This window comes from Stigmatopora argus, chromosome 9 (assembly GCF_051989625.1).
Source record: "Stigmatopora argus isolate UIUO_Sarg chromosome 9, RoL_Sarg_1.0, whole genome shotgun sequence".
Taxonomy (NCBI): Eukaryota; Metazoa; Chordata; class Actinopteri; order Syngnathiformes; family Syngnathidae; genus Stigmatopora; species Stigmatopora argus.
Window position 1 is genome coordinate 14,207,975 of NC_135395.1, and position 25,763 is coordinate 14,233,737.

The window sequence follows — 25,763 nt, forward strand, 5'->3', positions numbered from 1 at the left end:
TAGATGAGCGGGCAGCTGTTCACAACCTAAACCAGCTCGCTGCTATTATGACAGGCCAACGCTGATCTCGAGTCAGCTTCTTTTACACATCCTCCATTTTGCTTCATCCCCATATCCTTATACGACTGTTCTGAGGCCATTCTAAAAGCTCTATTTGTGTGTGTGTGTGTTTGCAATGCTATTATGCTTGTAGTTTTAGTAATGAATTCCTCATAATCATCTATGTATAGTGCATGTGGGTTTAGTTAGTAGTAGTTTTTTGGTCCTTGTTTCCTGTTCATCTTTCAAAACTTGATTTGTTTTGATAGTTTTTTTCATTGTGGTTATCCATATTGTAAAAAATACACTACAACAAACTGAATTTCTAATTTTAGACCTCATGAGACAGGGGTGTCCACGACCCATATGAGGATAAGCGGTACAGAAAATGAATGAATATAAAAATAATGAAAATATTAGGTGCAATCTGAGTAAGATCACTATAACTTAAGCTAGCCAGGCTAACATCGACTCCCTTCACTCCTTATTTTCTTGAAGTCAGACTCGCGCAAACATATGCCGACTATTGGCAATTCAAAACGTCGACTTTGATGACAAAAAAATAATCCATTTCAATAATCAAACATCAATATGGCGAAGTGCGTGTGCGGTCGATTGGTCGCCGGTCTTTTGGTCGCGGTCTTTTGGTCGCCGGTCCTTTGGTCGCCGGTCTTTTGGTCGCGGTCTTTTGGTCGCGGTCTTTTGGTCGTCCCGACCGCGACAACGGGCGACCAAAAGACCGGCGACCAAAAGACCGACGACCAAAAGACCGGCGACAAAACAAGGTAAAACAACACGGTCTACGCAGCAATAAAAGCCAACCGTCAGTCAGGGTCTTAACAAGTTCCCCAACAAAAAACAATAAAAGTCCGGGAAATTTGGAGCTTTTCTTTAGCCTAATAATTAATAGGGCATTAAGTATGACTAAATAGTAATTCACAGTTTGTATTTAGGGAATTTGAGCAACGATTTAAATGGTAATTATCAATAACCTTCCGGGCGACCAAAAGACCGGCGACCAATCGACCGTGTACCGGCGAAGTGTCCCCTGTATCCAAAGCATCACAAAATAGTCTGACAGAATTTATGTTTTGATCTCATTAGATTGCAGACCGTGTCAAAACATGCTCCATGCATATATATCTGGACTTGGGTAATAAGATCACAGATCCTCATCAGCTGGCCACCACAAAAAAAAACACCAAAGCAGAAAAATAACCTTCAAATCTCCTCCACCTTCTTCATCCTCCCCTCGTTGTTTGCGAAAAGCCCCCTGGCACGATGTGCAAGATCAAAGCGACCCACCCGAGTGGAGGTCACCGACTTTAATTCCCACAATCACGCTGACACGGCTAATATTATTGATCTGGAAGCGATCAATCTCATCCGCTACTTTGATCTCGTCCACGTCGAGAAATAAGAGGAGGTTGACCCGTTCCGTAAGTCAGAGGGCCCGGGGTGACGGCGTTGGCCGCGTCAGATCCCAGAAAGAATGGCGGGCTTTTCCGAAGACGAATTGTTCGCCGTGGCCACGGGCGGGCTGCGTGACGTCGGCGACCATTCAGCGTTTGAGCGCCGTTTTGTGTTTTGCTTTGCGCGCGGATGTACGAAGCAGTGTTTTTTTCCACATGAATGCCCCCATGGACGCCCAGTTCTTAAGTAAGAGGAGCCTTTGGAGCAAGGCAGGGGTTGGCGACATGGCCTCTGAGGCCAAAGTCACAGCCAAGAATCCAGTCAAAGTGGTGGGAGGGGAAATCAGAGGCAAACCGGTGAGGGGGGTTCCGTTTCAAATCTCTCGTCGACCCCTCAGGCGCCCACTTCTCCTGTACGGAGCGTTTTGCTCATCTCCGACTGTTGGGTTGGCCTTCAGCGGCGGAGGTTTGGCGAACGAACCAATCAAAACCCACGGAACACAATTCGAAAATGGCGCCAGGTAGAAGGGAAAACACCCCCGCTTCTGATCTTTCTTACTATTTTTATGCCATTATGTAACAAACTTCCTCTGTTGGACCATTTTGTGAATTCCTTCCCCATACACAAGCAAGCCGTGATATACCGTAAAATAATTCCTCAATGGACGCGCTGCCCCAATTAGATGAGTGCGTCATTGCCTTAAGAAATATAAATGAAAAAAAATAATAATAACTGCAGTGTCGTCATATTTAACAAAACTGCCAAACATTTGAGCTCTATTGCAAACCAAAACAGCAGCAACCGGGAAACCCCGTCAAAAAAACTAACAAATAAACATACTTCTTCTTCGCATGATTACTAGTTTAGCTCCATTTATTATGACACAAAAGCCTGTTTTTCTTCCGTTCTAAACATTTTCATGCACAAATTACATTTTTTCCAACCCTTACTCATCAACTACCATTGATGTCCAATACGATATCGTAATCTGTAGTCACCTGCTATTCGCCAACTTTTAAATACTTGTAGTGACCTAAAAATGTAGAAAATATTGTTTTCAAAAAGATTTTAGCTAAATCAGACCATGTCAATACATCTAGCATTTTTTTTTAAATCTGCATTTGAAACCCAAATGATGGACCGCATCCAGCACCCCGGCGGGCCCCCGCGCGGCCCACCAGCCCTATCTTTCCCACCCGTGCTCCTCCACACACAGAGAGAGGGTATGTGTCAACAAAATGACACTGGTGGAGCAAGAGAACGTGATGCACTCGCACTTGCACTCGCACCAACACGCGCACACACGCGCACGCGCACGCGCGCACGCCCACAGCTCTGAGCGCGCACGGCCGTGCCAGTGCGCCACTGAGTGTGTGTTCAGAATTCAAATGCGGCCAGCAGAGCTGCAAATGCGGGACTATGGGCGAACACGGACAAGGATTGACACGCAATACCCACATTTGAGCCAAGATACACTTGAAAAATACGGGGGGATGGGGTAAATGCGTGCACCCAGCAAAAAACCGTGCTAATTAGCTCCATCCCATCTGCGCCATGCATGCACGGGATGTTGTGCGGGATGGAAAAATGCACCTACCATGTTGACTTCGGACACCATGTCTATGCTGGCTATGTCTATATTCATGCCCACGGCCACGGGAGCACCTGAAAAAAAAGGCAGACAGCCATTTGAGAGGACAAACCTTCTCGTGTCCATTTCATATTTTGGGGGGGGGGTGACACAACACAAGATGAGCGATTTGGCGATGCCGCCTTGAACGATTAATCGCATTTTCCTCGGTCTAACCGCATTATGTCAATGAATGCAGATATTGCGAGCTCTTATCATCATCACCGCGATGGCGTTTTTTTTATAAGGGGTGAGAGAAGGGGAGGGGGTACCTCCAAAATCGGGCCTCAATCGAATGTCGTATCCGTTCATCAGTCTGTCCACTGTCTCTTTGACCAGAGGCATGTTGCTGGGGTCTTTGAGATCCTTGGAGCTAAAAAGGAGGAAAGGGGGGGAAAAGGTGGTGTCATGGGCAAAAAAAAACGAGGGCAATCAGAGGTTGGCGTGAAGAGATGTTTACCTTTGAGTCCAGACAAAAGTGACGAGCAGGGAAAAAGTCAAAATCCCAAAGTGGTTTTTCCTGATCCTCCCCATCTCAACAGTTTTTGAGGCGGTTTCGGGATGCGAGTGAGGAGCGCGCACATCCAACTTGCCGGAGACGGTGCAGAGGAGCCAGTGAGGTGCGCATGCGCACTGCCGAGCCGAGATCAAAGCGCGGAGACGGCTGATGGTGCATGAGAAGCTTCCATTGCGGAGGAACAAAATGTATGACAGGCGCAAGTGCGTGCGCTTGACAAAGACACCATGGGAGAGATGCGCTTTTATCACCCTCTTTTTTCCCCACAGCCCGCACCTGCAAGCTTTGTCAATGCTCTTATGAGAGAAAAAGGATCAACTTTTGGACTAAGCACCCTCTTGTTCTTATCTAGGGGTGTCCAAACTAATGCCTGCTGTCCAGGGATGAAAATATCATGGCATTTGGCACAGGCAAGAAACTTCAATTCAGCTTACATTCTGTTGCACTTTTCAGCTTTCACACTAGATGGCGGTAGTCATTTGAACAGTGCCTCTTTGCAAGGGTCTGACATGTTGAAATGAATGGAAACTGTGGAATTTCAGCAATTTGTTTTATGTATCTGCATCAGGTCTCAACTCATTTATTGGCAGTTATAGATATTGAAATCTGTTTCAACTGTGAAGGATAACATTGAGTATTTGTCATGGACAGTGATAGATGTCAAATCCAAATATGAATTTGATCCAATAGATGAACACTTGAATATGAATAAATGTTAAAAACATGTTTGTTTGTTGTTGTTGTTGCTGATTTTTTTAACCAATTCCGATCCTCTGCTTTACTTATTCTACTCCTATTATTTGACGCTGGTAACACAATGTTGCCTCTCACAGGTCCGTCTCGGTACTACAACAAACATCTTGTCGTGAGGAGCAAAATGTGCGCAATGTTTTTACAAGCGGCCCACCGTTTCTCACCCACGAGCAACAATTTCGGAAGCACGGTAGGCCAGCAGACTTTGATGTGCTCGCAGTGGCGTCTGCCCTCCTATAGAGGGCAGCCTTCTGAGAGCGTTGGTTCACTCTTGCATCACCACCGGCAGGTGCAGCCATCACAGATGATATCATCGGCGCTCTTTTTCATGCGTCTGGCGCGCTTCTCGGGGTCCCTTTGGTCGTCTGGTTTAAGAGGTCGGCGGGCCCGTGAAGGGCGGCTCTTCAGCCTACTGATCAGAACGCGAGTGGGCAGCGGTCACAGCCTGTGAAATGAATAGATGCGCGGCAGCAGAATAAATGAGTTTCTGATTCATTTCCTCCGTCAGAAGAGAGCAGAACAAATGCTGAGAGCTTCACAGAGAGAGAGAGCGGGGGGGAGGAAGGAGGAGGGAGGCGCTCTCTCGCTCTGCACGTGCCCTTTTCCTGGTCCTCGGCTTTTTAAGATGTTGAATTCACATCCCTGCGAGAGAAGAATACACACAGCGTGAGCTTAGCACATCTATGTGCACAGAAACACATGCCAGGCCTAAGCGCCTCCTCCTCCTCCTCCTCCTCCTCCTCATCCTCATCCTCCGGCAAAATGATGCAGTGAAAATATGTGAAGATGTGATTCAGCTCTTCTTCACGTTTCTTTCCCTCAAACAAGCCCCCCAAATTCTCTGACAGGAACACGAGAAGCATGATGAGCAGATTTGCACTCCCCGGGCGTTACGTAACACATCTCTCTGCCTCTTCTCTTTCTTGGTTGCGTTGGAGAAGTGGCCCACTTATTACGAGTCCTCGTTGAAAGTGAGCGCCGATTTAGAATTGCCGGGGTGACCAAGTCCCGGTGGAGAAATAGAGTTTTCGTTAAAGCGTTCGGGGGTTTTGGTAGCCCTCGGGTAACCTTTACGGAAAAGCGCCATGCGTTCAGTGGCACGTGTTGGCCTGTACATAAATCTATTAGTATTACAATAAATGCAAGCGCATAGGCTGAAATGCCACCAGGCGTTATTTGACTTTTTTATTTTTTATCATCTAATGGGACTCCCTCGGTGTTAGAAACGATAGATTTAAAGGTATAGCAGAAAGTTGTTGTTTCAATAAAATACGAGATATCCAAAGATATTTCACAGTAAGAATCAATGTTTTCAACACAATAAATCGGTCCCTAAAAATCTAAATGCAAATTAATTTCATCATTTTAAAGATTTACTCTTTTGTTAAATGAGTGGTTAAATTACCGACTATAAGGCGCACCACATTATAAGGCGCACCCTCAATGAATGACACATTTTAATTTTTTTTCCATATATTGGATTATAAGGCGCCCTGTCTATTTTGGAGAAAATTTAAGACTTTTAAGTGCGCCTTATAGTCGTGAAAATACGGTTAAAAAATCCAGCAGCAGCAATGTAAAGAACGTCCAAATTGCATTACATTTCTTTTATTGCGTTAGGTGAAATGTAATTTTTTGTACGTCCAAATTCAGCGACAACATACTGGCAACTATAATTTGTCGAGTCGGAAAATGAGATTGTTCGTCGATAGCTTTTTCTAGGAAACGTTTGAAAATGATCTGAAAACTCAAACAGCATCACTGTGCTTAAATTTAGATATTCCACTATATATTAAAAATGCTGTACTGTTCTAAAATCAGCACTGAAGGTCTTTTGCTATCAGCTACATGTGTCGCGCGTGTGCAAGATGGATGGAGGTTAAATCCTAAACAGCAAGGGTAAATGTAGCTAGACATTGCTTATAAAATATTCCACAGCAACGTACTACTCGACTCTTGTTGGTGTTAAGCCCTTCATCCATCAATGTGGTGCCACTTTGCTCATGAATATTAGTGACCTGTCGCATCTCCTGATCCCACCTGGCTCAAAGGCCAACTGACATACGATGCTCGATACAATATACATACGCGTTGATTGAAATAAAGCAAATTCCTTTTCTTAGAATCCAGCTAAATTATTCACACAAATTCGTTGAAAAGCAATATTAGGTCATTCTCCCTCAACTTTTTTTCCAGGATACTACTGATAAAAATATTGTCTATTGGATTTTTCCCATTTCCATGAGTATTACAGTGGTACCTCGACCTACGATCAGCTCGTGGTACGACATGATCGTGGTACGACGAAAATTTCGATCAAATAATTCGCCCGCGATACGATAAAAATTTCGAGATGCGACCAAGCCAGGTGGCCATGACATGTTTGTATCATTGTAGCGCACTGTCTTTTTTGCCGCATCTCTGTGTATAACAGATATCTACGAGCACTGAACGGTTTCTTTCGCTTACATATGGACCAGGAAATGCACAACGTGCATGCGCGGGCAAAAAGAGGGCTTTCTGGGTAATGAAGTATACTCGTGCACACAACACCGATTGCCAATGGCACCCTTTCTCAGAATAAAACTTCATTACCCACAATCAATACATGGGTAGGAGGTTGCATTTCATGTTTCTCCCCCAAAGTGTTACTTTGTTAATAGATGGCAAATTAGAAGAAATAAAACATTTTTTCCAATCCAATATCCTGTTTTTGGTGTTTTTCAGAGGGTTGGAACGAATTAATTTGTTTTTAATTCATTTCAATAGGAAACGTTCGCTCGAGTTACGAAAAGCTCGACATACGATCTCAGTCCCGGAACGGATTAAGATCGTATGTCGAGGTACCACTGTATTAGAGTAGTATTTTTCAACATTATTTAAAGTTAATAGTTGGCACTGTTTTAGGCAAAGTCAAATTTAATTAAATGTAGATGTGCGTAGAATGTACCTGGCTCTTTCCATAGTGTCCTTGGCCAGGTAGATGTACCAGTAGACGAGGTTGAAGAGACCAAACGTCAGTGGGAAGAGAATGCGGGCGTACTTGTCAATGGGGCTGGTGCCAGCCAGCTGTGGAATTTGGGGGAAAGCCGATCCCTGCTGAAGGAAAATCGGCACTGGCGGCGCCTCAGTGACTTCACTGGGACACATCGAGTGGTTTCTTCTCTTCAGGCCCTCTTGATTGCTGATGTTGGACCCCTGAGAAGAGGGCGGGGGGCGTGAGTGCGTTCCAATGTCAGGCCAGCGTTTCGATTGGCAGGTCATTTGATGAATGCTGACATGACAAGTTATTTGCTTTTTACTTTTTTTTCTTAGGTAGGGCAACCAGTGGTTGGAAACCAAGACTGCACAACTACGGAAGATAGTATGATGTAATGTGCTGATCTAAGTGTGAAATGCATTGACGGCGATTCTACCGAAATCGTGTCGTCGTCATCGCTGGCGCGAGCTAGAACCTCAAGCTTGTCTTGTCGGGCTTTCTTCTTCTTCAGGCGGTTGGCCTGCAGCGTGGCAAAGTAGTTGACTGCTGCAAACTCGACGAGGGCCGAGGCCACGAAGGCGAAGCACACGGCGATGAACCAATCCATGGCGGTGGCGTAAGCCACTTTGGGGAGTGACTGACGGGCGCTGATGCTGAGGGTGGTCATTGTTAGCACTGTGGTGATGCCTGGGGTGAGAAGAAGCACTTGATTTGTGGTGGGGTGATTGGATTATATTGCTCCCGGTGGCCAAGTCGCACACGCCACAATGAATTTTAAAAAATAAAAAAACAGTATTGAACAGTGCTGTTTTTCCCAAATGTACTCAATTTAAAAAAATGAAAGACTGAGCATATGGAAGTGATGCATGGTTTTTATCTTATTTGTTCTCACTAAACACAATGATGGAAAATGCTGGTACCCAAAAAGCTGAGAGTTAAAGATTCTCACCCTCTTGCTACTGTGACAATGACATTTCCCGAATACGAGATGAATAAAGTTATCCAATCCAATCCAATCCAATATTGAGTGAAATGGCACTTATAGCGTATGTAGTATATTGCTGGATGTATTATTATTAGTAGTAGTAGTAGTAGTATTGGTATTATTATTATTGGTATTATTATTATTATTGGTATTATTATTATTATTATTATTATAGATCAAATGTTATTTTAACTAATTCATCAAATAAAAACAAGATTCAAATGTTAGAAATGCCACAAAAGCAAGCCAGTGTCATCAAAGTTGTTTTTCTTTTCTTTTGCTAATGGCTCGTTTTAGCTAACCTAGATGATATTTTGTCAAACTCAGTAATGTCCTACTGCTGATTTGTAAAGAAAAACATTTTATAATAAGTAATAATAATAATAATAAAGACAAAATATTTTGAGGACCTTGAAAGTTTGGTCAAAAAATGGCTTGCACTCTAAAAGTAGTTTCATGGCTAGATCGGCATTCGTCTTAAAAACCCATTACACGTTACGTGTTTCAAGACTTGTATTAAATGACATTAAAACAAGCTTTGATTGTTTTCACAGTGCTTTTTAAAATTGATTTATAATTATAAAAATCATCATAAAACATCTAAATATTAAAATATCTTAAAATAATAATAAAAAAATTAAAAAATATATCAAATAATAATTAATGGATTTTTTTTTCCTGAATCAAGTGTTAAGTCTGAAATGTCCAATTTTCCCAACTTTATTTTTGTATAAATTCCTTCTTATCGAAAGCAATAGATGTCAAAAGCCCCTAAAAATAAAGGTGTTACAGACTTGACATCTAGTGCCGTAAATGGCAGTGCTAAATGTTGTCTTTCTAAACCAACATGCGCGCATGGTGCTGATGGCAATTCACAGCAAAGGTGACATACCGGCAACTGTTCGCGCGGGGACAGACTCCTTATTGATCCAGAAAGACACTTGTGACAGCACGACAACCATGATAAGTGGAATGTATGTCTGGATGAGGTAATATCCCAGCTTCCTCTGGAGGTGGAAATGGACCACCTGGACCGAGTAGTGACCTGCGGAGATAAACAGCAAGCGTGAGGAGAGCAGCCCTGAGGGAAGAAAGAGCGAGGCGAGCGCAACCATCAACGCCCTTGCCTGCCCTTGAAACAAAATAGCTGGCGGGACATAGCATAGAGTCAAACCGTGTATAAAAAAAGAAAAAACAAACTGTACTGCAAATGTGGAAGAGCGGAGGAGAGGAGGGGGAAGGCCTCCAGTGTCATTATACGCAACGTCGCTCTGTCTAAACACACGCATATTTTCATGGAGCAAAAATAAGCAGCACACACGTGCAGAGATTCTCTTTCCCCCCGATGAATGGCTTTCGCTCTTCTATTCGTCAGCCTTTTTTTTAGGATTCTGCTGGCTTCACAGCAAGATCTTTCCTATCATTTTAAACACGGTACAGTACTGCTTTTTTTTTCCAAAACGGCACTAATTAACCCTGACCGCTCCGAGAACTTGGAGAGAAGTGGAATTAATTAGTCAGCGCTCAAGTTAATAGCATTCTTTTCACTCATCTAACTGTGTGTGCCCACCTGTGTTTGACTTGAAAATCTCACTGGACAACGTCTGTCCGACCAAATCGTACTGTAAAAGACTCATGGACTCTTTGGGACAGTCGACAGACTTTGTGAGGCCTTTTTTCCAAGTGAAGATGATTTCATTGCTGGTGTAGGCATCTGAAAAATGTCACGTGTCACGTTTTTCAGCATTCCTTTAATGTGTTTTGTTTCTCATAATATTCTGTTACTCACAGCTTCCAAATCGGAGAGGACAAGCATGACCGTCCATGGGAAAGTCCATCAGATTCATCGGACACTCCGAACTAATTGTCAGTCTGACAAACGGAAAATATGTATTCCAAAAACGGAAAAGCCAACGATCATGTTTCAAGGCAGAATGTCCTCTAATTATGAAATGAGCCAACCGTGTACCATAATACGTGTGCGGTCGATTGGTCGCTGGTCTTTTGGTCGCCGTCTTTTGGTCGCGGTCTTTTGGTCGCCCGTTGTCGCGGTCCGGGCGACCAAAAGACCGGCGACAAAACAAGGTAAAACAACACGGTCTACGCATCAATAAAAGCCAACAATGGCCCTGAGCAGTTTCACTGAGCCGACGTGTGAGTGTATAAGAGTTTGTATGTACATGACATTGTATGTACCTTAGGAAGGTACGTCAGTCAGGGTCTTAACAAGTTCTCCAACAAAAAACAATAAAAGTCTGGGAAATTTGGAGCTTTTCTTTAGCCTAATAATTAATAGGGCATTAAGTATGACTAAATAGTAATTCGCAGTTTGTATTTAGGGAATTTGAGCAACGATTTAAATGGTAATTATCAATAACCTCCCGGGCGACCAAAAGACCGGCGACCAAACGACCGTGTACCAAATAATATAGACTTATACCCATCACCTCATTGTGTATAGAACGGTGCCGTTTTGCATAATCCGGAAAAGCTTGTTAGGTGTGGTCATGTTGTGGGAAATTGACTTTCTGGAGTTCCGAAAGAATGTGTCCGGTGTCCAGATCTTGTCTACCATGCGATTGTTCAAGCGCAGGATTTCAATGGGACCCTCAAATTTCAGTCTCTCATCAACCCACATCTGTCGAAAGAACATGTCCGTGGTGTATTCCTGAAAAGAAGATAAGAACAGTGTTTTCCAGACTATAAATCTAAATCAAAGTCACCCCAGCCAAAAAAAATAAGCTAAATAAAGAATTGGGGGGCTGGGCTATATACAGATCACATTTGAGTATACGTACTAGGTTGCAGGTCAAGCCAAATAATGAAAAAAAATGTTCAATTTAAAGTCAAATTACTGTAAAACATTGTCAGTGTCATACGACATTTTGCTTTCCTCATCTCACTGCAGTTCCCCAGCCTGCATAACAACAACAAAAAGGTCATCTCAACACTCGATGCAATGACGGTCACTTGTCACTCATTCCAGATCATCATTAATCAGTCTATTAAGCTGTCCCTCACTGACATGTTTTGTCATATTGATTCAGAAGTCATCAGTAATGGCGTTATAGAGTTGGTCAAGCAGATTACAGCTCATTAGATGCGCTCATGGCACAATGCCCATGAGGCAAGCACTCACTGGTTATTGCGTATTTCACTGTGTCACTTTGTCTCTTTGCATTGCTGAGTTGAAGAATTATTATCATACCATCTCAACGTCGGAAACAGGTCCAAAACTTGTTACAAAGATGTCCGTTTTCACCTCTGTAATGCCACCTGCAAATCAAAACACAGCATACACACCTGTTTTCTATCAAACTACTAATCATGAATGACATGGGACTGGTCGCCAGTCAATCCACCATACTGGTACTATACATTTGAAAACATCTGATCCAGTTTTCCTTTCATTTTTAAAAAAAATTATACCTCCAGATCCAGGTCGCAGCCTATTGTCGTAACCATCCAAAAGTCGATCCAGAATACGGGTGATGTTGTCTGAGTAAATCTTCTCATTTGAGTTCACATTTCCAAGACTTTAAAGTGAAAAACAACACACACACAACATAGATGACAATGTTCAACCATGTCGATCAGATTTTAAGACTAGAATGAGGATTTACCTTGTTCCACAGATACATGCAAGAATATAATACAGGAAAAAGATTGCCATCTCTACTGCACAAACTCCCGCTTTGTCGGATTATAATGAAGTATTTACAAATTATAAAGCGGTTCGTTTGTTCGTCCAAATGATTTTGTGGTGACCTGTAACACTGCGTTAAGGCAAGTCACAGTCACACCAGAAACAACCAGTAATCCAATTAACAGATTACTAATTCTTCTTCATTTTTAGACAAACTGTATATTGTAATGGATTTTTAAATAATTAAAACATCATCTCGACTAATGCTACAGAATGATTGTGAAGAAAATTGTTTAAAAAAAAGATTCAAAACAAAAAAGGAATCCATTGTGTACTCATTGCCACGTTTGCTCAGTTGCCAATCACCACTAGATGGCGTTGTGATGTCCAACTCGACCGGAAATTACGTCTCACTCTAAAAAGAAGAAGACTTTACGGAAATAGGTACAGCACAACAACAACAAATCGTTTTCTTTTATTCTCTACTCAAAAAAATCATTATAAACTCGTTTTTATTGCATTATAAAAGGTTACTGCCCGTTTTCCGGCATGTCGGTACATTTTGACGAAAAAAGCGGGCTCGTACCCTGTCAAACAAGCTGGGGCTCGTGGAGCCAAACGATGGAGGAGGTGTTCATCGAGGTCAACGTGCCCCCCGGAACGTCGGCGAAAGAAGTCAAATGTAATTTAGGGTCCAGGGAGGTCGAGCTCAACGTCAAAGGGACAGAAATAATCAAGGTAGGATCTTATTTTGTGTGAATGGCTGACTGAACCACATAGACACAGTCACAAAATTCTTCAAAATGAATACCTATCTTCATCTTGGACAGGGCAGGTGGTTCGGCACAACAGTGTCCGATGAGGCCACATGGACGCTTGGTAGGTTGTGCCTCGGCAGTGCATGCCCAAACTTCCTTTTCCATTTTTCATCTTGGTCTTATTTTCATCCACAGAGGACAAATGTCTCATTCGTATCGTGCTGATGAAGACAAACCGAGAGGCGGGCAACTGCTGGTCTTCTTTGTTAGAAGGAGAATACCGAGCCAATGCTTGGGTCCAGGACCAGATGCAGAGAAAGCTAACGTTAGAGAGGTTCCAACGGGAGGTCAGTAGCTTTTAACTTGCAAGTTTAGCACATCGGCTTCACAGCTCTGGGGTCCTGGGTTCAAATCCAGGTCGGTCCAACTGTGTGAAGTGAGGATTGACACAAATTGAACTTTTTCTGTCTAGAATCCAGGATTTGACTTCAGTGGCGCTGAGATTTCCGGTAACTTTGCTGGCGGTGGTCCGGACTTCTCCAATTTACCAAAATGACCAGTACCCAAAACCCATACGGAAGACACTTTGTCCCAATGAACACTAATGCTGACATCAGAGTGATCAAAGGGGATTTAGCAGAACTTGGGGCAAGTATAAAAGTGCGACTTTTATATTGATTTAGAAATGGAGACAAAGGAGATTCATAGTTGACTTTTCAATAAAGTTTTATTGAAAGGCACAGCGCCATTTGCAGATTGTGTATTCAGTCCTTTTTGATTGTATGAATTAACACTTATCATACTTCACAAACGAACAGCAAAGGAACTGCAATGCAAATTCCAAATCACATTTCCATTTTCAGATCAAAGGGTACACTATTCTCTACCCAACTAAAAATGTGGCATGTCACACTATGAATAAATCTTAAAGGTGGAGGGGGAAAAAAACCTCACCCGTAACCACCAGTGACTGCTGTATTAATACCTTCAACTTGCTTTATTATCAACCAAAAAAAAAAATCACCTTGGGTAGGAGTGTGCATTCAAGACAGTCAAGCAACCTAGGATGGAAGTTTAAGGATTTTGGGCCCGATTTCTTGGTTCCATATTTGTGTTTCTCAAAATCCTTCTCCCTCCTCTTCCACATGGTGGACTGAGGACCTAGGTGGTTCAATACTTAGGCTTAAAACTAAGAACCCGTTCCAGGAAATACCAAACACCATGGTACGGATTCAAACAAGAACATACCTGTGCACTTGCACACCCTCAAAAGTGTAATGGAGTAGAGAACTATTTTCTAATACTTGGGGAGCAAATTTGAACTTAAAGATTCTCATCTCACAAATGAGGATCTTTAAGTTTAAAAAATAAAGTGAGGCAAGTCACCTGACAAGTTAATCCAATCACCGTAATAAATGTTTTGGGTCAGGTGACAACATGGCAGCTAGGAGTTTAACAAGCTGACTCGGGTATGGTGGGAAGGTGAGTGATCTTGTAGTAGCTGTGCTTCAGCTGGCGGGCGGTTCTTCCTGAAATAGTCCAGCGAAGCCTCTGGACGTTGGGCCTGGAACACTTGGCGTTGGAATATTCGGCCAAGCATTTTCCCACCAACTCGCGGACGCACACCAGATCACCATCCCGAATCTGTAGACAAACACAACTGTCATTTTAAACTAAATTTTAACTTCAAATGTGCCGTTGTGTTGAGGTTACTTACAGTTAGTAGCTTCTGCAAACTTTTCAGAGCCTCAGAGAGTTGGTTCCTGTCCTCTGGGTTATGCTGGTCGTCCACCTCGAGACACAGGAGAGCCATGGCGAGCAGGGATGGCTGGAGAGAATGTTTCAAAATGGAAACAATAAAACACCGCTAACGGAGTAAGTATGCCTACGAGGCCATTTTATGACGTCCGTTATACCCACGTACAGGAAACGATAGGTACCATCGAAGTCATGAAAATGGATGGGAATTGTACTGGTATTGATAACATTTCTTGACGATATTGCCTTTTATTTGCATTTAGCTCTACTATTGCACATTTGAAAAAAATGAAATTATGTTTTCTTCAATGTATTAAATCAGATTTCCACTGGGATGAACATGATTATGGTGTTTCCTCCCCCTTTACACTAAAAAAGTAAACTAAGAAACACGTACCTTCATTTTGGAGAAGACAAAGGAGCAGTGACAAGCTTTTAATTGAGCCTCCAAGCTTTCAAGGCTCAGTAGCATCTCACTGTATAAAAAAATCAATATAAATCTCAGCATTTACTTTCATTAAAAAAAAGACTTAAAATAACAACTTGTCCTTTACCCATCTTCACCAAGTTGCTCCTGGATGTAGCCATGAAAGAAGCGGAGGAAACGGAGGGCAGTGGGGGCCTTGACCTTCCAGTTGAGTTTCTCCATAATGATCTTCTCCATGCGTACCATGTCCGAGACCGTGAAACGGTTCTGACTAATACGGATCAGGTCGCTGGCTAGGGGGATGTTTTTATTCTCTTCGGAAGACTTCACGGCAATGTAGAAGCAGCAGAGACCCACACAGGACAGGTGCTTTGGTTGGATCTGGACCAAACAGGATTAACGTCAAACATAAACATTTAAGTTAAATCGCTCACGGACAAGATTCTGTCATTTTAGTTCCAACCTTCATGACAGAGAGGAAGCGGTCGAGCAGGCTGGTGGCCAGGCAGAAAGTCTCCGAGCTGAAACCGAAGAACCTGCTCAGAGTGAGCAGATCCTTCACTTCCAGCTCCCTCAGTCTGCTCGTCATCCTGAGTCCATTGTCAGAAGCGCTCTCGATGATCCTCAAACCGCTGAGCTTTGGCTGATAGCGGCCTTCCAGGTCCATCAAGGCCTTCAACTGCACCGCAAAAGGTGGCGATTCGGGTCTGGTCACTTTGTCGATCATCTACGTGCAGATACGGGAGATATTCAAGCACGACTTTTCATGGCATCATGAGACGTGTGGTGTCCCCTTGTAGACGTGACTTTTCACAGGCGAGTTATTCTAGTGGCCTATTGCTACTTACTCCACAGCTGTCAAACTGGGCTAAACTAGACTTGAGGGGAGGGGATGGGGTGGTCCAGACGTCACAGAAAGAATACAAAAAGTTGATTCAGATCTTTTTTAATATAGAGAGTTAAGATTGGAGAAAGGTTTGCAAAATTTCAAAACGTTTTGGACGTTGGAAGCGTTTCAAAGCGTTAGGTAAATTGGGGGCGTGAGTAAGACCCTGTCATGCCCCGACATGTTCCTTCCCATTCTGATAACAGAGCCCAAACTAGGCCGAACAATAACAACAAACCAAGGTCAATAGGACACCGCCTACAAGTAAATATCAGATGATAAACGTTATTACAACCCTATAAATGATAGAAATAAGTGATCATGATCGTTATCAAAACAACCAACCACGCGTACAAGTAGCGTTCGCTATCACTGCTAATGCTAACTATCACTAAATATTACAAAAGCAAGCAATCAAAAGCTTTGCCATTTTGATCATTCGATTTTTAACAATGATTTTATCTACTTTAACGAACACGATTGCGTGACTAGGGGGAAAAAAATCAGATTCACTTACCGTAATTAGGTCAAGTTGTGTTGTTGTAGAAAACAAAAAAAAATAATCGTAGGGAGTTACAGCGGGTGAATTAGGTGTAGAACACCCAAAATTAAAAGTATGAACTTTCTTAAGAAAGTTTTAAGCACAGACTTTGGATCTGTCTATGCACACCCCCGACCCTTGGAGTAAGGCGACGGGGAAAAGGGCCGTTTGAGAGTTTATTCGGTACTTAAACCGGGCCCATGTTCTAACATGGAGAGCTTTCATTGGTTACCGTAGGATAAGAGAGTGCATTCTCTAATCCCATTGGACACTTGTCCTGTCTTTCAACAGTACACTCCGCCTATTACAAGCAGTGGAGCAATCACATGCCCGAATGCACCGTGGTCCAACTATATAGTGTATCATAAAATTATTAACAGCATATTCGCCACGATAATGATAAATAAAATCATTTATAATGATGTATTTTTTTGATAAGACGTTCATTGTAAAAGATAAATGATACCGAGTAGGTTATTTCGTAATACTTTTATACAATAAAAGTTGCATAATCTTTGTTTTGTATACCTGAAAAATGTGTCACATTGCATTCAAATTAAATAAAGTCATGTGAAATAACGGAGCAAAGAGGGAACATTTGCAATAAAGTTAGTGTTTATTACATAAATAGGTCAAGACAGAAGATTGTATGTGCAAATGACTATTCTTGTTCTTACAATAATATCAATCTCAGGTACACAAGCACTGTAAAATGTACATTCATTGACCACATCATAAAATGTAATCCAATAAAACAGTTCTTTAAATGCTGACTTTGACAAAACTCATATTTAATTTAGTATTTGTACATATGTCATGCCACTGTTTCAAGTCATGATTAAAATATTTTTCTAATATATAACTATTCTTATATAGACCAAAGAGGCCCAATAACAGTTGTTTATTAGTAATATATCTATGCAGAGCTGTTTTATTGTATCCATTCAGATCGTAATAAAAGACATATCCAGTTATAATTAAACTATTAATACAAGACGACTTTTCCATTCATGATAGCATAGTCTCCATATACTATATTATATACAGTATTATCTCACAGTGGAATCTGTCAAAAACTCTTGGTTAATAAGGGGCAGGCACATTTAAAACTTTTTCCATTTAAAGGAATTTGATTTTTAAGGAGAAGATTGGAAGTCATGCACATTCTTTGCGAAATATCCGAGTGTAGAAGACGCAAGGAAGACTGATAGCAATATATTTTCATCGATTTAAGTGCATTTCTGTAAAAGTGCTCATTTAAGTGTCATAATAATTCACTTGCTTGTCCGTCTGTCACTTGCTGCCGAGGTTAGAAGAAAGTCTTCTAATTCAAATTCCTGGATGAGGTTAAGGAGCACGCAGAGGGAAGACTAAAGAAGCTATGAGAAGAAAAGACAAGACAAGAGCGATACATTGAACACAGTGCATGTTAGTTGTTAGTCAAGCCAAAGATGCAATTTGGTTAATTGTTTTCAAGTCAATTAAAAGGCTAGTGTCAATTTCTGCAAGGAGAAGAGATGCAGGAAGAAAGAAGCATTTGCTATGAGATACATTTAGTAAATATTGTATTGCTCTTTTGATTTTTTTTCATTATAACAGTTATAGAAGTTTTAACAATGTGCTTATCATTGTGATTTGCAGTGATGAAGAAACGGAATTGAACTATGCTTAAAGATATTTGTAATAGTTGGTCAACTTTTTTTATGAACAGTTAGATTAACGGATCCGATAGTACATTTGTTACTTGATTTAAAAGAGGAAATCATTTTGAGAAGGTTTTACATTGTGCTCTTACGGAGATGAATATTATGATGTTTTTATACAACTAAAACCAGTCATTTAAACAGTGTTCTTTAAACTTGTCTATTGCTTCAATTAGAGCTCATTCAATTGTGCAACTAGTTCAAATATTGTGCCCAGTGTGTGCATATTCTACATTATAAAATATTCCTGATGACATTATGAACACTTATATATTGTTAAACTGTAAGACGATGACTTATAACATATGCTGTAAAGCACCGAGTTGTTTTCATTGTGATGAGCCTCTAGGTTTATTTTTGACTGATAAAAAAATTCAACACATTGATGGCAAGAGCACAAAATAACAGCAGTTGCAAGTATTGAAAACAGTCCACTAATTTGTTTTACTGTGTCTCGCAGAGTCAGCGTCAACACAGTGACCAGAGCTACGACGTCATCGGTAAGTAAACAGTGGATTACAGCAGGCGTATTCATATTCAGACTCACACACCACCAGTCTCTTATATCAACGTTGACGGCAGACACATTCACGGTTTCACTGGATGATTGTTCTGTAAATCAACTGAAAAGGGACAAGACGTACAACAACAAAATATGGCAGGAGGTAAACAAACACAAAATGATGATGGGAAAAATTCAGTTTTGCTACTATCTTTTGCACCGTCTCACATCCCGAAACAAAGTCTGGATCACGGCCGGCCTCTTTGATTCATTCTATTCTGCTCTATATTTTCCTTTTCTAATTCCCAACAACAGGTGTACACCGTATATTTCCTACAATTCCTCTTGACATATGGTGCGTCCTCCTGTGCTAAATAATTTGGTGCGCTGAGGTCATCCATGTCAGCAGTGAGAGCGGTCGTATGTAAACACAATTTCCCCCGCCTGATACCGTCTGGCAGGTCGGCCCACAGAGACAGAAGCATCAGGCTATGTCAAACTGTGACACATCCTACTGTGTCTGGGCACATGGTGTCACTCTCAATCTGTCCCTGTATCAGTATCTGAGCAATACGTGGCTCCCGGGAGGATGTCCCTACCTCGTTAATCACGTCCCGTCTACATAGGCTACCGCAGAGAATACTCGTGTCCACCCTTTGCTTGATAGTCTTAATCATGTGGCCTTGTTGGACTAGTAATGTAGTAGGAGACAATAGAGATATTATTTGCCTCGAGCCGTGTGGGGAAATATTTAGGGAACATTTAATTTGTTAAATATAAAAAAAACATATTAAAAAATGGACTTTGTGGTGTATTGCCAGAATTTTACGATTAATACAATTGGAAAACTGTAAAAGGATTACGGTTAAATGGACAACAAACTATATTTTAATGGTTCCGGTCGTGTTTTCATCTTTAACACTTCAAGCACACACACCAGTATCACACCTGTCATAAGTAGGTGTATTTCTACTACACATAAATAATTTAGTAATAATAAAATGTAATGATTAATATCTATGAATGGGCGGCCGGCGGATGAGTGGTTCGCGCGTCGGCCTCACAGCTAAAAAAAAAAAAATTGGGATCTTATTTTGTGCGCTCCATATGATTTGCTGTGCGTAGAGAAGACGAGAGTAGTGCGCAATTGCGCACGCACGCAGCTTAGAGGGAACATTGCTACTGAGGCAACAGTCTAGTCTAGCCGGTATGCTATTTTAAATTCTCACGGTGTAAGGTTCCCCCAACCTTGTATACACAAACAGCACTTTCTACAACCGGTTTTCAGTAGCTCAATAGTTAGTACACTCGACTGCCAAGATGAAGGTGCGGATTTGAATCCTGGTGGAATAGAGGGGGTTTAGAAAGGGCAATGACTTCACCTCCATAAGGACTGGTCACATTTACTTAGATGAGATGATCAAACAATTGGAAATGATCAAACTTGGAGCATATGTTCGACATATGAAACAGAATGGGTGGCTAAATTTGGAATGAAAAAAATCAGAGGTCATAGACCCCCCTGAATTTGAACAGAGTAGCACCCGGTAGAAAGAAGAGGACTTACTTTTTCTTATCTTTTTCTTTCTTGACAACTTGAGAAGCACCTTGAAGAGCTTGGCACATCAGTGTCTCTGCAGCAACCTTCATTCTGTTGAAAGAATTCATCTCTTCCTCCAGTTCCCGTCGCTTCTCCTCCAGGTTCTTCTTTTCTTCCTGGTGAAGCCGTTTGAGGCGCTCAAACCTCTCGTGGAGCTGAAGGCCAAGTACAAAAATAATTAGAGATACTTTCCCTGAAGTGTTTTTTTTGTGGAAACCATCACCTCTTTTTCCTTTTCTTTCAGTTCTGCTTCAGTCTCCTTAACTTTGTTGACAAATTTCTGCCTCATTGTTTCCTCCTGGTGTTGTAGTTCTTGATGGAACTCCTTCCTCTTGGTTTCATAGGTCTCCTGTAGACTGGAGGTCAAGAAAGATAACATTTGATTCTTTTTTTTTTTTAACTCACACAAGGCTCTTCCCAATGTGAATATAATCTCTGTAATTTTTACCATTACAACCATTGGAAAACTGTGAAATGTGATGACTATATTGAATTTATGTCACCTGAACGAATGATTGTTGGGCTCTGTAACTTTGAAGCCCATCTCCTCCAACTTGCAGCGGCGGTAAAGTTCATAGTGGCGAGTGTGCGTTTGCTCACGGAGATCTTCCATGTTTACACGTAGAAGCATCTCCCTCAGTTTCACAAAATCACAATGGCTCTCATTCTCCACTAAAAGGACAAGTAGACAGACAAAGTCATGTACTTTCTTCATTCTGCAGTTAACAAAATCCATCATCTTGATTGACATTTCCAAATCTGGAGGCTAAAAATGTAAGCGTTAGACTAGGGAGGATATCTAAGTTACAGAATCATCATGTTGTTGTTCATTGCCATTTACGTTAATTCCACACATTGATTAAAAATGGCACTATTTACATCAAAATCTATTTGGAAATCTTTATTGCCTTAAACCAAGCATGACAGACTCGGGTTAGTTCGTGGGCCGCTTTAACGTCAACTTGATTTCATGTGGGCCGGACATTTTTAGATATAATATTTTGATTGTTTTTTTAATAAATGGATTAAAAGAACTGGATAAAAAGCCCTGAATATTCAGTTTTTTATAGATCTAAAACAATGTTTATTTTCGCTTTTTAAAATATATTTTTAGATTTTACAAAATGATTTTTGAACTAAAAACACAGAAAAAAATGATTAAAAAAATTACAATTATTGATTTAAAAGGGGGAAAATCAGGAAATGTAATATACATCTATAATCTTCATTTTAATTTGATCCTAAAACAGAAAGTCAGCACTCATGATTTACTTTCCCGGGCCACACAAAATGAGGCGGCGGGCCAGATTTGGCCCCCGGGCCGCCACTTTGACACGTGTGCCTTAAACAGTTTTTTTTTGGAGGTTTTACATTTGTTTCAAATACGTTTTATATGAGGAAAATAGTCAATGTTGTGCAAATTAGTATCAAATCCTGCTTTCATTTGTTGTATTAGACTCACCCTGTACTGATCCCCAGGGGTACAGTCTTGCTTTGACCATTTTATTGCCGACTTTAACGTCTTCCACGCTGCCAACCACAGCGAATGGTAGGTGACTCTAAAGTACAATAGAACATGAAAACCATCTCTTGTCAAAGATGTTACAATACTATAGAAGCAACCATTCATATTAAAAATATGTAATATGTAATACTACCAGGTCCGACAAACCACTTGTAATCTCGTAGCCTTTTCAGCATCAAATGTCCCACCAAAATGAATCACAAAATTGTAACTCAAAGTAAATAAATGGCACGAACTTAGTCCACTGTTTAACTGAAGAATCTCCACATGAACCCAAAATTATTTATGGTTGCTTAATAAAAGATGAGCAATCTGTCTCCTGGTCTTTGTTTAAAGGTGGCCCACATTTTTTTTTAAAACAGCTACTCCATCCTAAGTATTGTGCTTGCCCTGGTGAGTGACTGACATTCATAGAAGAGTTGATTTCGGCCACCGCCTCATCCTCTGTCGGAAATTGGTAGATCTGCACTCCGTTGCTGACCAGCTCGCTCATAATTTTGATCTTTAACTTATCCAATTCACTCCTGGATACAGTGTCCGCCTTAGCAATGACGGGGATGACGTTCACCTGCAAGTGAACGACAAAGCAAATGAATCGTACTCACTGGAAACAAAATGCATGTCATTTTGCGCTCACCTTGCTGTCGAGTTTCTTCAGCGTGACGAGATCCAGAGACTTGAGGGAGTGGCCGTTGGGAGCGATGAAATAAAGACAAATGTGGATTCTCGTGTCGTGGTAATTGGACAGGGAGCGTTTTATTTTTAGCTCCTCTTCGAGGTACGTTTCATATTGAGTGTCGATGTAGTCCACAATGGGTTTATAGCTGCACAGGAGCAAGTGGTTGCTGATTATTTATCACATTTTCCATTTTGTTTCCATAACCAAATGCTCATATTGCCATTTTTCCATCACCTTTCTTCCTTGTTAATCTGATCGCCGAAACCAACCGTGTGCACGACGGTCAGCTTGAGTTTGACGTTGCTCTCCTGCAAGTCATACGTATGCGAGCGTAGAAGCACATCTTTCTCATAATGACTGGCCTCTTCATTTTCAAATCTCGTATTGAAAAGTGTGTTCATCAAGGTGGATTTGCCGATCCCCGTCTCCCCTGTGGTCGAAGCACACGAGGAAATGACAAGTGGTAAACAGATGGGAGAAAATACTTGACATTTCTAATACATCATTCGTGTACAGTCTTAAAAATCGACTCGCCTACGCAGAGGATGTTGAAGCTGAAGCCCCGTGTGACTGATTTGCTGACCCACTGGTCAGGAAGACTGTCGAAGCCCACGTGGCCGCCGAGCTCCAAACTTCGTTTGTCTTCGTTCTAAAAAGGATGGAAGTAAAGTACACAAGGTACAAAGCAATGACATTTAAATGTTTAAAGTACAGTACAACAGTTAAACACATCATGGCCAAAATGTCAACATTCTGCATGGTTTTATTGGAGAAAGATTTACGAGCTTCCACGAATGTACCAGTAGATCGGGCACAAGTGATTTACCGATAGTTTACTGACAGACTATCAATTGAACTGCAGCATTTGCATGCAGAGACAACTTGGATGTGCTAATCCATGCCAATGAGAAACTGGCATTTTGCTAGCAGCTCAGCATGGGGAGCGGGATGTGTTCAATACAACATTCATCTGTCTCTGCCTCTTTAACACACACACATACAAAACACACACAAAGATCTCTTTATCTAGATTCTAGATGGTGTTTTAGGATGGGAGGCTATCCAAGCATTAGCCTGGTGGCACCTTTAAACCATCCAATCCTCACAGTTCACAATACTGCATTTGCAAAGCATCCTCTAATCTTGAATATTCCATGTACAGTTTTATGTCCATGCGCTAGTATGCTCTTGGTATTCATAAATAGCATTATACTTTGAAAATAACCGTCGCTGACACAAACCTTTATTCATTTCAAATGGCAACCTCTGTCTTTAAGAAGGGCCAACAAAATCAAGAAAAACAATCATAAAAGTTAGTGACATTTAATTTTTCCAACCAAACAAAATGAAAAAAAAATGATTCACTTGATTCTGAGGCAGAAAATGTCTTCAGGAAAGTTCTGAGGCAAATTTTATTTTTCATAAATCGGGCACCAACTTTTTCTGATTGCAGTTCCCAGGTTATCTTTGCAAGTTGGAGCCTTGTCAAGGACCATTTTCTTCAAATTCCCCCGCATATCTGGACTATTTGCACCCCATACCATTGCAACCTTGTTCCTTTTTGTCAAGGTATTCATAATGACTTCCCTGCATGTAAATTCCATTACATTGGACTAGTTTCAAATAATCTTCTACATACTGTATATTGACTTTAGTTTCCTTGCTTTTGTTTTTCATATGCTGCTGTTTGTTCCTTTTTTAGGACATATTGTATTTTGTTTTGCTGCTTTGATGGCTTTGATATTGCAGCTAAAACCATAAACATAGTCAACTTGGTACAACAACTTATCAAAGCGTGATCTGTCCTTTATTTCACCACTAAAATGATCAAATCTGATCAGATAAAATCTAAATTTTATAGATATTCCATAATCATTTCCTCAGAATGTAGCAATTGCCCACGAAATCACGTGTTAATTGTTTTTCTGGATTTAAACCAGAATGTTTCCCTTTAAAATGACTAGTTCAGGAGCATGTCAATGCTTTCCCCCCCCAATGTTATCAAACAATTAGGTGAACACACTACAAAACTGGTCGGCATTGCATTGTTTCTTTTTTTATTACCAGGGAGAATCAAAAGAGCCCTGGCATTTTAATCTTTCTTTGGTTAAATCAAGTCACTGGTTCCATTTATCCTCTTAACTGCGCGTTTGATAGAATTCCTCTCGATGCTTTCCAATGTGAAAATGACATGGCATCATTCCCTGCGTGCCGTCGCAGTTAAAAAACCCGCATTTCTCCCCGAGTCATTGCGCACAAGCAGTCTCCAAAAACACGTCCGCCATTCGACAATGATGATGAAGCCACCCGCAAGTGAAAACAACTCGATACAAGGTTCCACTTACAGCGAAAAGGTCCTCCTCGTCGGCCGCCATGCTCCCGAATCTTTCACTACTACTCATCCCAAACACACGTTGCTTTTTAAATATGGCCACTTGGAGGAAACACCCCGTCGGTGACAGTGTCGTAGGACGACATGACAGCCGGAAGAGCACCGTGGAGAAACCGGTTGGTTTTATACGGGTGATCTCATAAACTGTTTTCCCAGTGAGAGCCTCTGGATGTAGCTGTTGTCATGGCAAACGAAAGCCATCCTCGGCCATGACTGGATCATTCATTCATTCATTCCTGCGTTTTCCTCACAAGGCTCGCAGGGGGTGCTGGAGCCTATCCCAGCTAACCGGCACCCTGGGTCGGTGGCCAGCCAATCGCAATGACAATTCATGCTCACACTCATACTTAAAGGCAATTTAGAGTGTTCATCCAGGCTACCGTGCATGTTTTGGGGATGTAGGAAGATGCCAGAGTACCCCCCGAGAAAACCCACGTAAGACCAGGAATAACATGCAAACCCCACAAATCACAAAGTGAAGACCAATCTGAGATTTAACCCTCGACCCCAGAACTGTCAGGCCGACGCCGGGTGGCACTGGCTGGATGATGAGAGTATTTTCATTGACATGATACATGAAACTCCAGTAACAAGGATTAACCAATGTGAGTATTTTACCAAACAAACAACAAATGGGGTATTTGGACAGTTCTAATAATGTACAATTGTAATAACAGAGAAATGGATGATGTAGTTGGCAGCCCAAAGCCAATGTGAGGTTACAAAAACAAATCAATCAATGAAAAAAAACCTTTATATATTTCCAAAAATAAAATACATGAGTCACACTTATTTGTTTTTTTTCAGTGTTTAATAACTTATTTTTATTTCTTTTCGACATTTTGATTCGATCATTTTGAAAAACAAATCATTCATTTTTAAGACCGCAAGTCCTCATCACTGTCGAGGGGTGCTACAGCCTATCCTAGTTGACTTTGTTAAAAAGCAGACTACACCCAGACGTAGTGCACACATAGAGACTATAGAGAATATTTATATTTAATCATGAAACCATTTTCTTTTCTTTTT

The 25,763-nt window shown here is 41.3% G+C and overlaps 5 protein-coding genes across 9 annotated transcripts in view; 1 reads left to right on the plus strand and 4 right to left on the minus strand.

Annotated features, from left to right (window-relative positions):
- gabrb2a (gamma-aminobutyric acid type A receptor subunit beta2a) overlaps nucleotides 1–3,760 on the minus strand; it is a 28,458-nt gene extending 24,698 nt beyond the window's left edge. The window contains exons 1-3 of one of the 2 annotated variants that reach the window (XM_077608521.1): nucleotides 3,543–3,760; nucleotides 3,355–3,455; nucleotides 3,050–3,117 (exon numbers count right to left, since the gene is read on the minus strand). In XM_077608521.1, the coding sequence (XP_077464647.1) occupies nucleotides 3,050–3,117; nucleotides 3,355–3,455; nucleotides 3,543–3,616 (243 nt within the window). In that variant the 5' untranslated portion in view covers nucleotides 3,617–3,760. The remainder of the gene's footprint in view (nucleotides 1–3,049; nucleotides 3,118–3,354; nucleotides 3,456–3,542) is intronic. The other variant, XM_077608520.1, reaches the window with a different exon arrangement.
- Nucleotides 3,761–4,136: 376 nt separating this feature from the next.
- On the minus strand, nucleotides 4,137–12,343 carry gabra6a (gamma-aminobutyric acid type A receptor subunit alpha6a). Its single transcript, XM_077608522.1, has 10 exons — nucleotides 11,941–12,343; nucleotides 11,747–11,853; nucleotides 11,526–11,593; nucleotides 10,765–10,985; nucleotides 10,107–10,189; nucleotides 9,888–10,031; nucleotides 9,210–9,362; nucleotides 7,769–8,019; nucleotides 7,303–7,550; nucleotides 4,137–4,994 (listed from the first exon to the last, which is right to left on the minus strand). The coding sequence occupies exons 1-10, from the start codon at nucleotides 11,988–11,990 to the stop codon at nucleotides 4,973–4,975; spliced, it is 1,347 nt and encodes a 448-aa protein (XP_077464648.1). The 5' UTR covers nucleotides 11,991–12,343; the 3' UTR covers nucleotides 4,137–4,972.
- nudcd2 (NudC domain containing 2) lies at nucleotides 12,318–13,461 on the plus strand. Of its 2 annotated transcripts, XM_077608526.1 has the most exons (5): nucleotides 12,318–12,407; nucleotides 12,493–12,701; nucleotides 12,794–12,842; nucleotides 12,917–13,068; nucleotides 13,194–13,461. In XM_077608526.1, exons 2-5 carry the CDS (start codon nucleotides 12,513–12,515, stop codon nucleotides 13,275–13,277), a joined length of 474 nt encoding a protein of 157 aa, XP_077464652.1. In that variant the 5' UTR covers nucleotides 12,318–12,407; nucleotides 12,493–12,512; the 3' UTR covers nucleotides 13,278–13,461. The 2 variants fall into 2 exon arrangements, with proteins under 2 accessions (XP_077464652.1, XP_077464651.1); XM_077608525.1 differs by lacking the exon at nucleotides 12,318–12,407 and having other exon boundaries at nucleotides 12,421–12,701.
- ccng1 (cyclin G1) lies at nucleotides 13,430–16,510 on the minus strand. Its single transcript, XM_077608523.1, has 6 exons — nucleotides 16,310–16,510; nucleotides 15,370–15,633; nucleotides 15,034–15,287; nucleotides 14,877–14,955; nucleotides 14,439–14,549; nucleotides 13,430–14,365 (listed from the first exon to the last, which is right to left on the minus strand). The coding sequence occupies exons 2-6, from the start codon at nucleotides 15,631–15,633 to the stop codon at nucleotides 14,174–14,176; spliced, it is 900 nt and encodes a 299-aa protein (XP_077464649.1). The 5' UTR covers nucleotides 16,310–16,510; the 3' UTR covers nucleotides 13,430–14,173.
- Nucleotides 16,511–16,930: 420 nt separating this feature from the next.
- Nucleotides 16,931–24,912, minus strand: LOC144082528 (septin-8-A-like). 3 transcript variants are annotated; one of them, XR_013303275.1, is made up of 11 exons: nucleotides 24,688–24,912; nucleotides 22,877–22,991; nucleotides 22,577–22,772; nucleotides 22,301–22,487; nucleotides 22,070–22,231; nucleotides 21,601–21,697; nucleotides 20,642–20,810; nucleotides 20,362–20,494; nucleotides 20,106–20,293; nucleotides 18,588–18,659; nucleotides 16,931–17,712 (listed from the first exon to the last, which is right to left on the minus strand). XR_013303275.1 is itself a non-coding variant. In XM_077609752.1 (10 exons), the coding sequence occupies exons 1-10, from the start codon at nucleotides 24,742–24,744 to the stop codon at nucleotides 17,658–17,660; spliced, it is 1,359 nt and encodes a 452-aa protein (XP_077465878.1). In that variant the 5' UTR covers nucleotides 24,745–24,912; the 3' UTR covers nucleotides 16,931–17,657. The 3 variants fall into 3 exon arrangements, 2 of the variants coding, with proteins under 2 accessions (XP_077465878.1, XP_077465879.1); XM_077609752.1 differs by lacking the exon at nucleotides 18,588–18,659; XM_077609753.1 differs by lacking the exon at nucleotides 16,931–17,712 and having other exon boundaries at nucleotides 18,358–18,659.
- Nucleotides 24,913–25,763: the final 851 nt, after the last annotated feature.